Here is a 15,265-nt window from a genome sequence, read left to right on the forward strand (position 1 = left end):
CTGTCAGATGGATTGTAATGCATTGTGAGTTGATATATTCTCCTAGATGCCGAGGAAGGACAACGCTCGACCCGGCAGATGCAGGCCAGATCAGTCCACCGAGTTTCAACAAACAGGTACCCAAACAATACGCATATGGAATAAACATAAACTGTTTGTATAAGTTGTAAAAGTTTCATTAACTTGGTATCGTGTGTTGTCAGATGGTTGAAACGCCTCCACCATCCAGAAGGTTCTGGTCAATGGACCTCATGTTCTCCAGCTCAAAAGATGATTTGGACTACCAAATATTCACGTGTTCATTTTCTAGTGGCATACTTTAAACCTTAAATTAATTCAATTGATATCGTGTCATCAGGTTTCATCCGACACCACCACAACCAAGACGTTTCTAGATGGCGGATGATGCACCCTCCTGCTCACGTTCTCCAGCTGTACAGGTAGGGTATCTTTTCCCAACACACATGCACATCTATATAATACACTATGATTCATAAACCTTGTACTATGTGTCATTAGATGGCTGAAACACCTCCTCCAGCAAGACGGTTCTGGACAATGCACAATGCACCCACCCCTTTGCATTCTCCAGAGAAAAACGGTACGGTGCAGAGAAACCCAAATTCTGTTGTAATTTCAATAACTCATCCTGATTTGTAGAACTGAATATTCATGTTTTAATTATGAAATGACTGCACTGTTTGACATCATTTAAACTTGAATGACTGAATCATGTGTCATCAAAACACAGACTATACCACAACCAAGAAACATCTGGAACATTGACTAAATAAGCAACAATCACAGCTAATGTTACAAAAAGAAACTCTGACAAAACTAGGTGACATGTTATTCTTGTGGTAAAAGACGGTCAAGAAATATTAGTAAAAACCAACAAACTAGACTGCTAAAACTCAAACTTGTGATGTCATAGGGCATACAATCTGGAACTGCTTTATAGAGAATGAACTGGGAGAGATGTTATAGTTGACAATGGGTACATTTTTTATTTCAGAACAGAAAACACAACCAATGTGGTCAGGCGGTCTATGTGAGAAAGACAGTTTCAATATTCAAGAAGGGAATGAAACAAAGCGAGGTTTATTATCGAAAATATCCGCAACACTGACCAAGGTGAGGAATGAAGCACTTCCATCTCCAGTGAAGAATCAGCATTATAATGCAAAGCTTGAGGTAACATCTTAACTTACTGAAGATCGTTGTTTCATTTCCTTTGATCATATGCTCTTAATATTGAATGAATTCATATTTAGTTCATATTTGCTTAAGTTATCTAGCGTCAGAAAACTTTCTGTCTCATTAGCCAATACGACATAAAACTGGCATTTCATTTGTTTGGTCTTTTTTTTAAATTTAATATTATGATTACTCTTGGAGACATGTATCAATACAGTCAAATACAGCTGGTTCACACAACTGTAATATTGTCATTAAGATTACTGCACCCTTCCCAAACGCCCCTCTACCCCAAATCCAAGCACCTGGACGCCTGAATGCACCACAATGTGTCTCTGTGGTTTGCATTACCTGGCAGAAAAAAGTCATCGATTCTGATTTGGACTGTATTCATTTATGTTTAAACTTAGTATGTTTTCTATGTTGGCATTTATTTACCGTATTTTCCGCACTATAAGGCGCACATAAAAGCCTTTAATTTTCTCAAAAAACGACAGTGCGCCTTATAATCCGGAGCGCTTTATATATGGATTAATTCTGGTTGTGTTTACTGACCTGGAAGCGGTTTTGTGTGGTACACGGCGCTCTGTCAACATGTTTAGTAGACTTATAAACTACAAAGAAACCGCAGCAGCATCACGGCCACCGTAGTCAGGAGTAACACACACTGTGCTTCACCATCACATACAGTGTGTGTGTATAAGGTTCACCATCACATACAGTGTGTGTGTATAAGGTTCACCATCACATACAGTGTGTGTGTATAAGGTTCACCATCACATACAGTGTGTGTGTATATAGGTTCACCATCACATCACAGTGTGTGTGTATAAGGTTCACCATCACATACAGTGTGTGTGTATAAGGTTCACCATCACATACAGTGTGTGTGTGTGTATAAGGTTCACCATCACATTACAGTGTGTGTGTATAAGGACCATCACCATCACATCACAGTGTGTGTGTATAAGGTTCACCATCACATACAGTGTGTGTGTATAAGGTTCACCATCACATTACAGTGTGTGTGTATAAGGTTCACCATCACATTACAGTGTGTGTGTATAAGGTTCACCATCACATTACAGTGTGTGTGTATAAGGTTCACCATCACATACAGTGTGTGTGTATAAGGACCAACATGGCTCCTGTCAAGAGACACGCTGACGACGCGGACTGAACACTCAAGGCTGTCAGTCAGCAGGAGAACATGGGAATAGAGCAGCTGCGAGAGAACCCAACATTAATGAATCAATGGTAGGAAGTGGAGGAAGCAAGAAGATGACCAGCGCCAAGTAAAGAAGAGCACACAGAGTTTCCGAGGGAACAAAGCGAGATGGCCACAGTCAGAGGACACTGAGCAGTGTGTTACTGAGCAGAGAGCAGCAGGTAGAAGCGTCTCTACAGTCTCTGTTCGGCTGAAGGCAGCAGCGTTAGCACGGGACATGAACATCAATGACTTTCCTGCTTGGTGCTTTCGTTTTATGAAAAGACTCAGACTGTTTTTTCTACGTGTTACAACTGAACAGGGTTGGGAGTTATTGTGAACACGTTTAATAAAGTTTGAACAATGTTGAGAGTTATTGTGAACACGTTTAATAAAGTTTGAACAATGTTGGGAGTTATTGTGAACACGTTTAATAAAGTTTGACTGACTGACTGTTTTGTTTCGCTTAATGCGCCTTATAGTCCGGTGCGCCTTATATATGGAAAAAGATGGAAAATAGACCATTCATTGACAGAGCGCCTTATAATCCAGCGCGCCCTATAGTGCGGAAAATACGGTACTTTAAATATATATTCTCAGTTATTTTAGGATGTAAATATGTAAAATCCTATTCCTTATTTTATTGAATGTTTTACATTTAAGATTCTCTCTGTGTATCTCTCTAGGTTTCTACCCGTTAAAGGGTAGTTTTCTTGCCACTGTCACCCCTGTGCTTGCTCATGAGGGAATGTTATAAATTTTAGAATTTACAATCTAGACCTGCTGTATATAAAAGTGTCTCAAGATAACTGTCTGTTATGATTTGACTCTATAATTCAATTCAATTACTATATTTATTATTATTACTTAAAATGCTTTGTTATTCTTCGACGTGTTATGTGATATTAAATGGAGTTACACAATTTTTTTTTTTTTGCCCACACATCATGTGGTCTATGGAACTCAAATGAACATCAATGATACATCTTACTACTGGTAATATTGGCGTGTGTATATTAATTTCATTAATAAAAACAAACTCTTTCTCTCTGTTGATAATATTTTGGTGACGGACTCACGTTTATTTTTTCAAATGAATCTTGATTGAACCTCAAATGAACCCCAGCTGTCTCAAAACTGTTGATATAAGCGCCGTTTTCGGGGAGTAGCAGCCATATGGAGGAAGATGTGAATTTATGTTAACAATAATATTGTGATGATGATTATGTTTATTATTATTGTTAACATAAATTCCCCAGTAGTGATATTAGCTCTGCCAATGTCAATCAATGTACCATCAGTTTATCTTGTCATAAACATATATATTTTTTTGTAAACACCCCTTCCCACACTCTGTATTCTCATACTTTTATTCGTATATATATATATATATATATATATATATATATATATATATATATATATATATATATATATGCACATATAAATGTATATATAGACTGTCAATCCACCCAGAAACAGGGATCAAGCTCCCAATTGGCCAGCCACCCCTTTAAGGGCAAAAACTTATGGTATTTGCTATTTACTTTTTTATTTACAATTTATAATTTCACACACACACACACACACACACACACACACGCTCCTCCACTGACTAAATGTAAAAGTGTTTTGAATGAATCATTCCCAGGGATCAAAAAGTGTCAATACCAGTGTTCATATTGCAGAAATATTCTTTTATTAATGATTATCTATGAATCCTAAAGTGAAGAAAAAGAGCACATGTAATACTGGAACCTGACCATGGCAGCAAGATCCGAAGGTCAAGGTCTTATAGCGGTTTGTGAGGCTTCAGTCCGGTTTAAAGCAGTATGATCAGCGTCTCCTGCGGCGCTGTGGTTTGGACGTTTCCCCGCCACACTGTGTTTTGCTGCACTGGCATGTCTCCACCACGATGTAGTTGTGCTTGACCTTGGAGCCGTCGGCGCAGGTCAGCTCCACCTGCTTCTGACTGGTGGTGGCCTCTTGGCAACACTCGCACTGGTGCATCATCATGTTAGCTGCTGCAGAATATCTGTACACACACAAACAACAGCTCTTACCTCTTACCTTAGCCAGTGAGACACACTGCTATTCCACCTGAGAGAACTGAATTCATATAACCTGTGTTGCTAAATAGACTCACATGGACGAGCTTCCGCAGCGTCCAGCACAGGACGTCACGTTGACTGGCTGCCTGCTTTTGCAGTCGTTCACCTCGATGACGGTCTGCTCACTCTGGACCTTACAGATGCTCCGCGGCTTGCCTGGAACAACACAGCAACATTTAGGCTCTCACAATTCCATTTCGATTTGTCCTCCAAAGTCAGTTCATCATCATAAAAAAAAACTCTGAGTCCAGTAACTTACAGGTGGCGCAGCATCCGTTAGCCTCTGTTGTCTCGGTACCCTGGAGGATAAACACATGTCATGTATTCTGTGGGTCAGACGTTAGTTTTTTGGGGGGTTAGGGTTCAAATAAACTCACATGTTCACAGTCCAAGGGAGGACATTTGGTCGTGGTCTCCTTGGTAACAAGCTGTCCATTGATGTCCTCACATGTATATTGCTTACACTTGTCATTAGGTGGTACGACTGTGTTGTTGACCTGAAACAAATAAGTCAAAAAAGAGATAATCCTTTTACGTCTTTGGCTAATACACAAACACAACTTATTTCTGCAGTAAAGGAAGCCTACCAGCTAACACCATCAGCTGTGATGAAGATGATATTAATGGTTTCTGATATCAGATCTTTATGTGCCTTTTTTTTTTTTTTTTTAATGTGAACAACCTCATTTTTAAGCATGAAAAATCAAAATGTACATTTCTCTTTGTCTTAAATTCGTTAACAAATAAATACATAGTCAATAGCAAAAAAAAAAAAAAAACTATCTTGGTACAACGACGTCCCTTTTGAATATCCATGGCTATTAAAAATGTGAACAACCTCATTTTTAAGAATAAAAAAGAAAAATGTACATTTCTCTTTGTCTTAAATTCGTCAATAACAAAAAAAAAAACAATCTTTTAATATCCATGGCTATTAAAATTGTGAGGAAACTCACGCAGCGGCAAGTACTGACCTCAATGAAATACGTCGTGTTTTCAGGTGTGGTGAAAACACAGCTCTTCTGAACACAAGTACCGCAGCATTTGTCAGCTGGAGTCTGATATTCATAACCCTGGAGACAAAGTGAGAGAGGGTGAGGGAGAGAGAAGAAAGAGAAAAAAACTCCTTCGACTTTGTAAGAAACTGCGGGTGGTTGTGTCCTCCCGTTAAGCCACTTTTTGTGTCCAGCATTAACAGACCATGTATGTAATGTAGCTTCCTCAAAGGCTGGCACATGATACTGGGATTTTTCTGTTCATATTTTCAGGTATATGAACATATATCATTTTTTCTGAAGTGTATTTAAACACCTCATCCCATATACCACGGAAAAAAGATAAATCTTTGATGAGCTCCTGCTAGACTCAAAGACTTACTACCCGCACGTTCTTTTCGGGAAAATGATAACTCGCTGAAATTGTATTGGTCGGTACAGTAAGAGATACCAGTTGGGCTTAGAATATGGGCAAAAGCTGCTTTGTTTGGCTCATAAAAAAAGCAAAGAAGGAAAAAAAAACACAAAAATCAATTATACTGCAGTATACTGAGAGATATCGCTCACGTTTGGTCCATGACACCAGTACGGAAGAGTCCAGTGCAACTGCTAACACTAACCTCATCGTGCATCAGCTGGTACAGTTGTACCAGAGAAAGTTGCCTCTGAGTGTGAATGTATCCCAGTGTGTGTGTGTGTGTGTGTGTGTGTTGGTATGTCCTGTGAATAATCTTACTTTGGAGCAGTTTTTGTCGCAGACAGTAGGGTTGCAAGTGATGATGTTTAGCTTGGTTATTGGATCCATTTGGGGGCCACAGTAACAATCATGGCAGGGTTTGGGTTTAAAAGACTCCTCAGTTACAGGTCCAGATGTTGTTTCTCCGGCTCCTGATGGTTGTTCTGGTGTTGTTTGTGCCTGTAGTTGGGGTCCTGATGGTTGTTCTGGTGTTGTTGGTGCCTCTAGTTGGGGTTCTGATGGTGTTTCTGGCGTTGGTATCTTGGAACCAGGCTATAAAATACACATTAATCAAAGCTTTACTCTCAAACAATCAATTCTGCATTCTGAGGAAGTTTTTAAACCTGTACTTAAATTCATTGTTCTGGACCAGGGGGGAAATAAGATCCATATTCATAGAGATGCAACAATATTGCTTCTTTCACAGTGTGATCAGTGTATGGATTATGTAAATGTGATACCGGTCTTGAATTCATGCTGAAATCATGTCATCTTCTATATGTATGTCAATAATCATGACAGATGAGGTTTGATTTCAGCTAATTCTTTGTGAGGTAAAATAGGAATAAAGGAATAAAGTTTCTTTTGATTTTCCTACGATGGCACCAAAGCTGTCCAGGGATTAATGAACCTGTCATTTGAATTTGGTAAGTGTGGGATATGAAAGGGAACAATGTAATAATTGTTTCTTTTGGTATGGCCTGAAGAGAACTGAAGAGAGTTCTCTGGAGTTTGGACTGTGTCCTTACCTTGTACTCAGTCATGTTATAGACACAAACACCTTTAGGAACTGCAAAAAAACAAAAAAAACAAGACACATGAGTTAGGTTGACACTGGTTATATAGAGAAGTAATGCAGATCTCTGGATGCACTGAAACAAATCTTCAGCACAGATATTTTATTAGTTTAATCCATAGAATAAGTTTTTTTCTCCCCAAAACTGTTATTGTTTTAAAAAAGCCGTTAATACGAGTATGATTTCTTAAAAATATCTTTACCAATACACTCCGAACACACACATTAAAACGTGTAAATCAACGTTCTTTCTTTCTAATTAGCTGGCGTGTGTTTCTGCCTTCCCATGAACTGATAATGCATCAACAATCAGCCGTCTTTGATACTGATATTCTAAACGTTTGTGCTATACACACAAATCTACATCTACAGCTCTTGGCAGAAAATTGACTTTGTTATAGGTGGGTGCATGTGAGACTGTGACACGTTCACTACTTTTACCCCGCCATGATGCGCCCCGACAGTTTTGAACCCGAACAAATCTCAATCTCAATCATGTAGCTCGTCTGTAGACTATTATAATAAACAATGTGGAGCTCCTATTTTTCCCAGTAAGTTAAAAAGTGCAGCGGGAGTTTTTAAGTGATTCACAATTATCTCACTGAGTTTCTTCACGACATACAGGTTTGTATTACATATCGTGAACCAGCATATCCTGCTGAATTGATAGTGGAGTCACATACCACACTCGTAGGATTGGCAGCAGGTGCCGTTGGTGAAAGCGAGTTGGAACCCCAGCGGGCAGGCGACAGGAGTGGGACACAGGTTAACGTTGCACTCTGTTGAGGACAAAAGGACGGGATGAATATGTGAATACTCAAAAAACAAAAACATCAGTTTTGCATGTTTAGATGTTTCACGACAAGTTTGACTTTTTAGGAGAAGGCAGAGGATGTTGGGTGTGAAACTTATTGTACCATACAGAAAATAATTCAAACCTTTGGCTGCTTGATGGTAGGAACAACATATTGTTCGTTATAAAACACGTACGTTTGCTTTGGACAGCAGCCAGCAGTAATGTAAAGTATATATCATTAGCAAACAACACCGTTGGGTCCTCTAAAGGCCTGTCCGTAATGCTACTGTATGAGGGACATATCTTATTTGTTCAACAATTCATTCACTTCTAACCCTATAGCAATCGAGTAAAGGTGACATAGCATGAGAAAATACGCCAACACAACATACAAACACTTAAAAAGTGGTTTAAAACAATTTTTAAGATGAATTAAAACTACTTCTCCACCTGGTATTAACATTAATCTGATCATGGCCTTTGCAATGACGGTCTGATTATGATACAAGTTCTCATTATGTCTGTCCTGCCCACACAATACAATTCATAGTGTTTTCTTCAGTCATGTTATCTTAGCTTAACAATGGCATCTCAGTAGATCCTGTGTAGCTCACTACCAGGGAGGCCCGTGAATAAAACTCTTTCTCCTGAAGTAGCACTTGAAGCAGTTCGGCATATTAGATGAAGCCGTGCTTTTTGTATCAGCATGGTTGAATGCATTTATTTAGTTTGGTAGTTGCGTGCGATTCAGTACAACAAGTATTGTCCTCACACTACAACTGAGCTGACTGAGATGATACTTGTGAGGGGAGCTTCGTTGCAAAAAGCTGATGATTCAGTTTCATTTGTAAATGTACTAAAAACCTAAAAATAATCGTAATGTTTACACCTGCAGAAACAGATCACGTGTTAATATCAGGTGGCGATGGAATATACAATCGCATGTGGGTTTATCTCTTCAGAGGCAGACTTTACGACCAACAACTACCACCCTGTGGCAACAACAGTGACATAATCCCATTGAGTTCTGTGACACTGCAACTGACCACAAGACTGGGTTGTGCAGCAGACATCTGTCTTGTTGACCAGCTGCTGGCCAGGTTCGCTGCAGCTGGGACTCTGTATTGTTGGGCATTGGACAGGCTGACACTGGATGCTCATGGAATCCTTGTCACACATACAGGTGTTGCAGCCGCTTGTCCACGTGTCACCAGGCTGTTGAAGAGACAGGAGCCAGTTAAAGACGCACAACTCCATTTTTTTTTTTTTTTTTTTTGCTAGAGAATATGAATAGATTGGACGGGCAGAGTTCTCACCTGTTTGGGTTGTCCATCGGGTCCAACGCAACCTGGAATTCAATCAGAAACAATTGTTTGTAGATTTGAGTTGTGCTTTTGTGAAAAAGTCAAGTTTTCTTTGGGATCTCCTCTTACCGCAGGAGGCAACGCATGTGTCATAGACTGTGTTGAATAAGATGGTGCCATGAGGACAGAAGCAGCCCTCCATAGTGTTGTTAGAGGATGCCTCGCTGTCTGCCTGGAACTTTCGGTTGTATCTGATGTTAGAAAAATAATTATTGCTTATCACACTCTGTTTCATTTTTCTCACACACTGACAAGAAACAGCGTTTAAGTCATCGAAGCGGAAGTGTAAGCATTTCCATTCGGAAAGTTGTGTATAAATGCCCCAAAAATCTCTAAAACAACAATAAATAATAAAAAACAAACAAAAACAAAATCACATTATTGATTTATTCTTTACCTGTCATTGCATGTAGGCGCTACAGAGGCGCCACAGGCCATGTACACCTTGTTATTTGGACACTTGTGCTCTGTAAGATGGAGATATGTTTATATACACATTTTTCAGAACTCCATGACATTTCTTTGTAGTTCTATAAATGATTAGCCATATATATATATATATATCTTACCACACTGGCCATTGGTTGCATTCCTCCAGTCGATACAGACTCCTGCATCAGAGCACTGAGTGGCATAGGCCTCCAGGCTGGTGCAGCCTGTGGCATTGCCACTGTTGCAAATGTCGGATGTACAGGATGTCACAAATGGTCCCGGGGGTATGACTGTATGGCATGGTGCGAAAACACTAGAAGGGACATACGAGCCAGAACAGTATACGTCAGGAAAAGAAATTAGAAGAGATCGTCATCTAAGAGATAATGAAATAACGGTCCCAGTTCAAGAAGGTCAAAGAATTATTCTTTTCAAAATGTTCATTGACTAAATTGAGATTAAGAGAGCATTAAAACAGACAATTAACTGTCAACAGTCTCATTCATTCACTATTAAAAAAAGGAAATCGGTTTGAATACGGTCAACTACAGCAAGCTCTGATACCGTTTCGAAAATGAAAAATCATATACACGTATGCAGACATCCATTTTTGGTCTCAATATAAGATAGCATTCATATATATATATATATATATAGAAAAAAATAAATGAATATTGGTTCAAGCCTCCATTTTACTTCCCTACCATCTCCCTTACCCCATCTCTCTCTTTTAATCAGTAATACTACCAATATGGATGTCAATGAATAGCAATAATCATGCTCTATCACATCATCCAAGCTAAGGGTCTACCATTTGTCAATAAATTGACCAAAAAAAGGATAGAACTACATCTACATCTACAGCTAACTGTGGAAGAGTAAATGTGTCTTTTTGATCCTGTGTTTTGTGCTGACAAAACTGCACAAAACAGTGTTATCCGACCTCTAAACCTTCACTAGATGATAATAATAATAATAATAATGCCACTTTTTAGCTAGAATAGTACCAGTAGGAGCGAGGGGACCCACGCCGAACTTTAGCCCGGAAAAAGTGCTCCAGAACGGAATACTCCACGCTTCAATCGGGTAGACGCTTGAGGAGCTACTCTCTTTTAGGTTATTTGCTCCAAGCGTTGCTTTAGGTGGAATCACGGAGAACTTCAACGTGGTTGTGATTGCAAGCTAACGCAGGATGGATGCATGATTAGCTCTATGCAAAAGCAATGTACCTTAAAGCGATACATGAGCCTGACGGAACCAAGACCTTTTACTATTCTGTGGTTCCCCCTTACCTGCTGGTTAGGATATCACAGATGGCAGGTTTGCAAGCAGGCTTTGTTGTCGAGACAGGTGGTTCTGAAGTGGTGGTGGTAGTCGTTGGGGGCGGGGGGTGACGCAGGGTGTCCCTGGGACATGCCATTGGCCCGCAGTGTGTGAGCAGCTTTCCACCTGGCCGTTTGGAGAACGACAGTCGTTGTTCTGGGAGTTGTCACAGGTCCCTGGGAAAGAAGAGGGTTGGAGGAGGAGAAGAGGTTGATGGTATTTAACAAAGAGTCCGGAATTGAAGATATAATCTGCCTTTCTTCACGAAGGGAAAGGTAATTTGACTCCTAGCACCATTCACTGTCGGCTATATTATTCATTCTGCCGTCTCTTTGACAGCCTCTCATACTAGTCACGGATGACTCTGACCTACAACGATGTTCACTCTTTAGGTCTTTCATAGTACAGCTCCTCTGACCATATTGTGCGTAGTAATATTTTAGAAAGTATTCTAAATATGACTACTGACGCCGCTAAGCTTGCCCTGTCTTGGTCTGCTGATTTAAGACAGCAGGACTTTAAGCTCCATCGTGTAAAATCCTTCTTTTTACTCTTTAGTAACACGAAACGGAACATGAAATCGAAAATGTCATTTTATTGAAATTGATAATCAGTCTAAAACAGGTGATTTACGACTAGTTAGTGGAGTTAAGAAGTAAGGGAGAACACTTCAAGACAACATTTGAATACGAACAACTTCTAGCCAAATGTGTCTTTTAGCAGTGTTGACGCTGTCGACTGGTTGACTTTAATTTAAACTTTAGTTTTGCCTTCTAGATACTCAGTGTTAAGGCTCAGCTGTACAACATATCAGTTTCATCCTGTTCATACCTCTTTCTTAGTAATTATGAAGGGTCTTCCTGTTCTTATTTTCACTCTGGTTGCTTCAGATCTGTGAATCGTTGTATTGTCTATTCTAACTCTGCACTAAATATAGAGTTCTTTCACCAAATGATTTGGCCGACTAAGTGCCACTGATTAGTCTCCCATTCTATATCTAGTGTTCTGCTAACTCACCACACTGTCCCTCAGTGTTTCCACCAAAGGAGGAATAAGGAAGGTCAATGCTGAATGAGGAGGCCCTATAGACCACTTTGGCGTTGATCTCGGGTATCTCCAATGTGATCACCATATCTGTGCCTGTGAGGCGTAGGACAGCATTTTCGTAGGCAGGATAGATACGTTTCTGATTGACATACACCTGTAGAACAAGGTAACAAAACACATTTAGAGAAGACAGTAGCATTTCTAACTGTACAATGCAACTAACACTGAAACAATAAATGTCTTTGACAATTGGTTATGTTGCTTACCACGACGATAGCTGCTGTTCCTGCAGTCTTCAACTGAGTCAAAACTACCCTGTAGGACCCGTATGTTACAATGAGAGCCTGGGGGCAGAATGTGTTGTCTGAAGGCTCACAGTTATGGTTGTTTATTATTATAGTCAGGTTATATTTAGTAATAATCTCTTTGACCAGGTAGTAAGAACAGTCCTCCTTGAAACTGTATGACTTTCCATCGAATGTTAAGTATTGGGATCCAGCAGAGCCACTGCACACACCTGCAGGATAACAAACAATGCAATTGGAAACAATAAGTAAGAGCTAGAAGAGGCAGAAAGCATAATTACCTCTACCAAAAAGGCTTTTTTTTTTTGTTTATTGGCAATTCATATTTATTCATAGTATTTTTTTGGCAGATAGTTGCTTTAGTAACTACTATAACCAAAGTCATTTAGAGGTGACTGAGTTGATAGTCTGGACCACAGTGCTTTTTCAGTAAATAGATGTTTTTATTAAGTATATTTATGTTTAGTTTAATATGAAGATATGCTAATAGTCTTAGCATCTTGGCACAAGATGCTCTGCCGCATTTAAAAAGAAGGTTCAATTTTCAACTTACATGCACATTCATAGTGGAAGCAGCATCCGTCATCATCATAGACTTCGACAACTTTACGTCCATTGGCACAGATGGGTTGTTGTACTGTGGGACAGGGAGTGGGTGTCTCTATGATCTTGCCATTGGTGCAGGTAGCTGTGGTGCAGTTGCTGACCTCCCAGGACTCCCCATTCTTGATGGGTATTGAGAAGCAGTAAGTAATACAGTAAATTACGTGTGTGTATTACAATATAAAAAGTGTGATTTAACAGGTTTTTGCAATGCAGGGCTGTATTTTCTGCACCCCAACCAGTTCATCAGGGGCTTTCCAAATACACTTTTGGTAATTGCGGGATCAGAAAGAAAACATGATTATGCAATATATGGGGGCGTGTTGAAGACTGTGACAACTATGGACAATCACATTCGCTACTTTAGGCCCCCATGATGCACTGAAAGGTTGGGAATCTATAGCCTCGAAAATAAACTTATGTTGACTAGAAAAAGGCAGATTTTCCCATCAAGGCAAATCAAATATTGTGCTGAGAGCAGATGATAACTCTTTGCAAGTTGAATTTACTGGATATGTCCCTACAGAAGGTTATCCATGCATTATAATGCATTATTTCATTTGGCATAACAATGATTCATACTATGAGCAGTCAACTATCACCATAGTGCCATATATACAATTTAAGTAGAATTCGAAATGTGGTCTAATATTTTGCAATATTTTTATTATGTTCTGAAATTGCTTTTTAAGTTTTAATCAGTTAGAGTGTATTGTTTACCCGTAAAATGTATAATCGACAATCTGGGAACTAAATAGTTTCCTCTTTAATCTTCATATTCAGACTTAAATATAGTCTTGTTAATGATCCAGTGGTCCTCTGGGAAAAACACTGAAATATTTACTTTAAACAATCTCCATCGCATAATGTTGCTCAGCACAGCCACACATTAGTCAGTATTGTAATTAAAATCACAAACTTCCAGGCGGTATGCCTACCGCTACAGTTTTGGATAAAGACACCAGGAGAGATTTTGAATGGATGGTCCAGAGGGAGTTATTAGCAAAGAGGAAAAATGTAATTGTTCCAGGCCCATAGAGTCTTAAACAGGCCCTATTATGCTATTTTCCGGGTGCATGATTTTTATCTCAAGTTACAGTTACAACATGTTAACATGCGTTAATGCCCATAATCCTCCATGTTTTTCTCATCATTCTGTCCTGCAGCACCTCTTCTCACCCTCTCTCTGAAACGCTCTGTTGTAGCGCTTGCTCCTCCCTCCAGAAAGCAAAGTCTGCTCTGATTGGTCAGCTAGCCCGCTCTGTTGTGATTGATCAACGGTTCACATTTAAAAAAACTCTTCCTCCGGAGCTTCAGCTCCGTCTCTCACTTTTTCGTTTGAGGGCCAAACTAGCCGGAAGGAGTGTTACGTCACTTCTGTAACATTGTGACCTCATAAAGTTATGGAAGTGAAGAAGAGAATTCAATCGAGCCGTTTCAGGAGCTCAGGAGCAGTAACTCCTTTTAGGTTGGATTTCAGGTTTTACACTCTATGGACCTTTTACATGTACAAAAATATATATAACACACTAAAGGAGAGGGAAAAAGTGGAAAAGCATAATAGGGCCACTTTAAGATCAACTGAAAAGTATCCATAGGTGTGTTACTGGACACAAAGCAGTTACTGGTGAAATAAAAAGCTCAATGTCCTTTAAAAACGACTCAATTCACAATCATGAATAAAAAAATATTTGATCTATCCCACCTTTCTTGTTGAATTCACGTCATTGCAGTCAGCTGTAGTTGTAGATGGGGTTGTTGATGGATTCGAAGTAGAGCTGGGAAAAGCTGTGGTGGTGGAAGACACTGAGGCCTTTGTAGTGGTGCCAAAAACTGGAGTGGTAGAACGTGCGGTTGTGCTGGGTATCGCTGTTGTGGGACATGGTCTGGATTGGGTATCAACTTTACAAGTTGCATTGCAATATGCAACGTAACACCACCCTAAGCGATCAGTGACATTGTACACCAAATCCCCTGTGAAAATAAGAGTGGAGATAAAAGTTTAGTGCACCAAATAAAAGGATTACTGATTTAATTAAAAAAGTAATTAATAAGAGGAGTTAGTGGGTGTTCAGACCTAAAAACAACCCTGCTTTTAATATGATAAGTGTCTATTAAAAAGGCCTGGGACTGATCAAGGATTAATCTATTTTGTAAAGCCAACTCTGAGCTATTTTGAGCAGACTAAGCCTTGACAGTTTCTAGGCCAAGTTTGTGCCTTCTGAAAACCCCAGAAGATTGTTCAAAAGCATTAATCACTATTCTGGCCTGTTTGTGACTCTGTTTCTTACCCAGGTAGCTGTATAGTATACAGTAGATATTAGAGAAAAAATTAACAAACACTGTAACCCTA

The 15,265-nt window shown here is 39.5% G+C and overlaps 2 protein-coding genes and 1 pseudogene across 2 annotated transcripts in view; all 3 read right to left on the reverse strand.

The window, feature by feature from the left end:
• The window catches only part of LOC129098941 (transmembrane channel-like protein 3), a 10,107-nt pseudogene extending 5,156 nt beyond the window's left edge, over positions 1–4,951 (reverse strand).
• Positions 4,952–6,364: 1,413 nt separating this feature from the next.
• On the reverse strand, positions 6,365–12,895 carry LOC129098951 (intestinal mucin-like protein). Its single transcript, XM_054608096.1, is given in 12 exon segments — positions 6,365–6,519; positions 7,726–7,821; positions 8,885–9,053; positions 9,155–9,186; positions 9,272–9,393; positions 9,600–9,669; positions 9,772–9,947; positions 10,927–11,038; positions 11,041–11,133; positions 11,975–12,158; positions 12,271–12,348; positions 12,863–12,895. Coding segments are annotated over 12 exon segments (1,320 nt in total).
• A 1,750-nt stretch (positions 12,896–14,645) lies between these two features.
• LOC129098960 (mucin-5AC-like) overlaps positions 14,646–15,265 on the reverse strand; it is a 35,387-nt gene continuing 34,767 nt past the window's right edge. The window contains exon 29 of the mRNA XM_054608105.1: positions 14,646–14,781. Within this exon, the coding sequence (XP_054464080.1) occupies positions 14,646–14,781 (136 nt within the window). The remainder of the gene's footprint in view (positions 14,782–15,265) is intronic.

Source organism: Anoplopoma fimbria, chromosome 2 (genome assembly GCF_027596085.1).
Source record: "Anoplopoma fimbria isolate UVic2021 breed Golden Eagle Sablefish chromosome 2, Afim_UVic_2022, whole genome shotgun sequence".
NCBI classification, from domain to species: Eukaryota; Metazoa; Chordata; class Actinopteri; order Perciformes; family Anoplopomatidae; genus Anoplopoma; species Anoplopoma fimbria.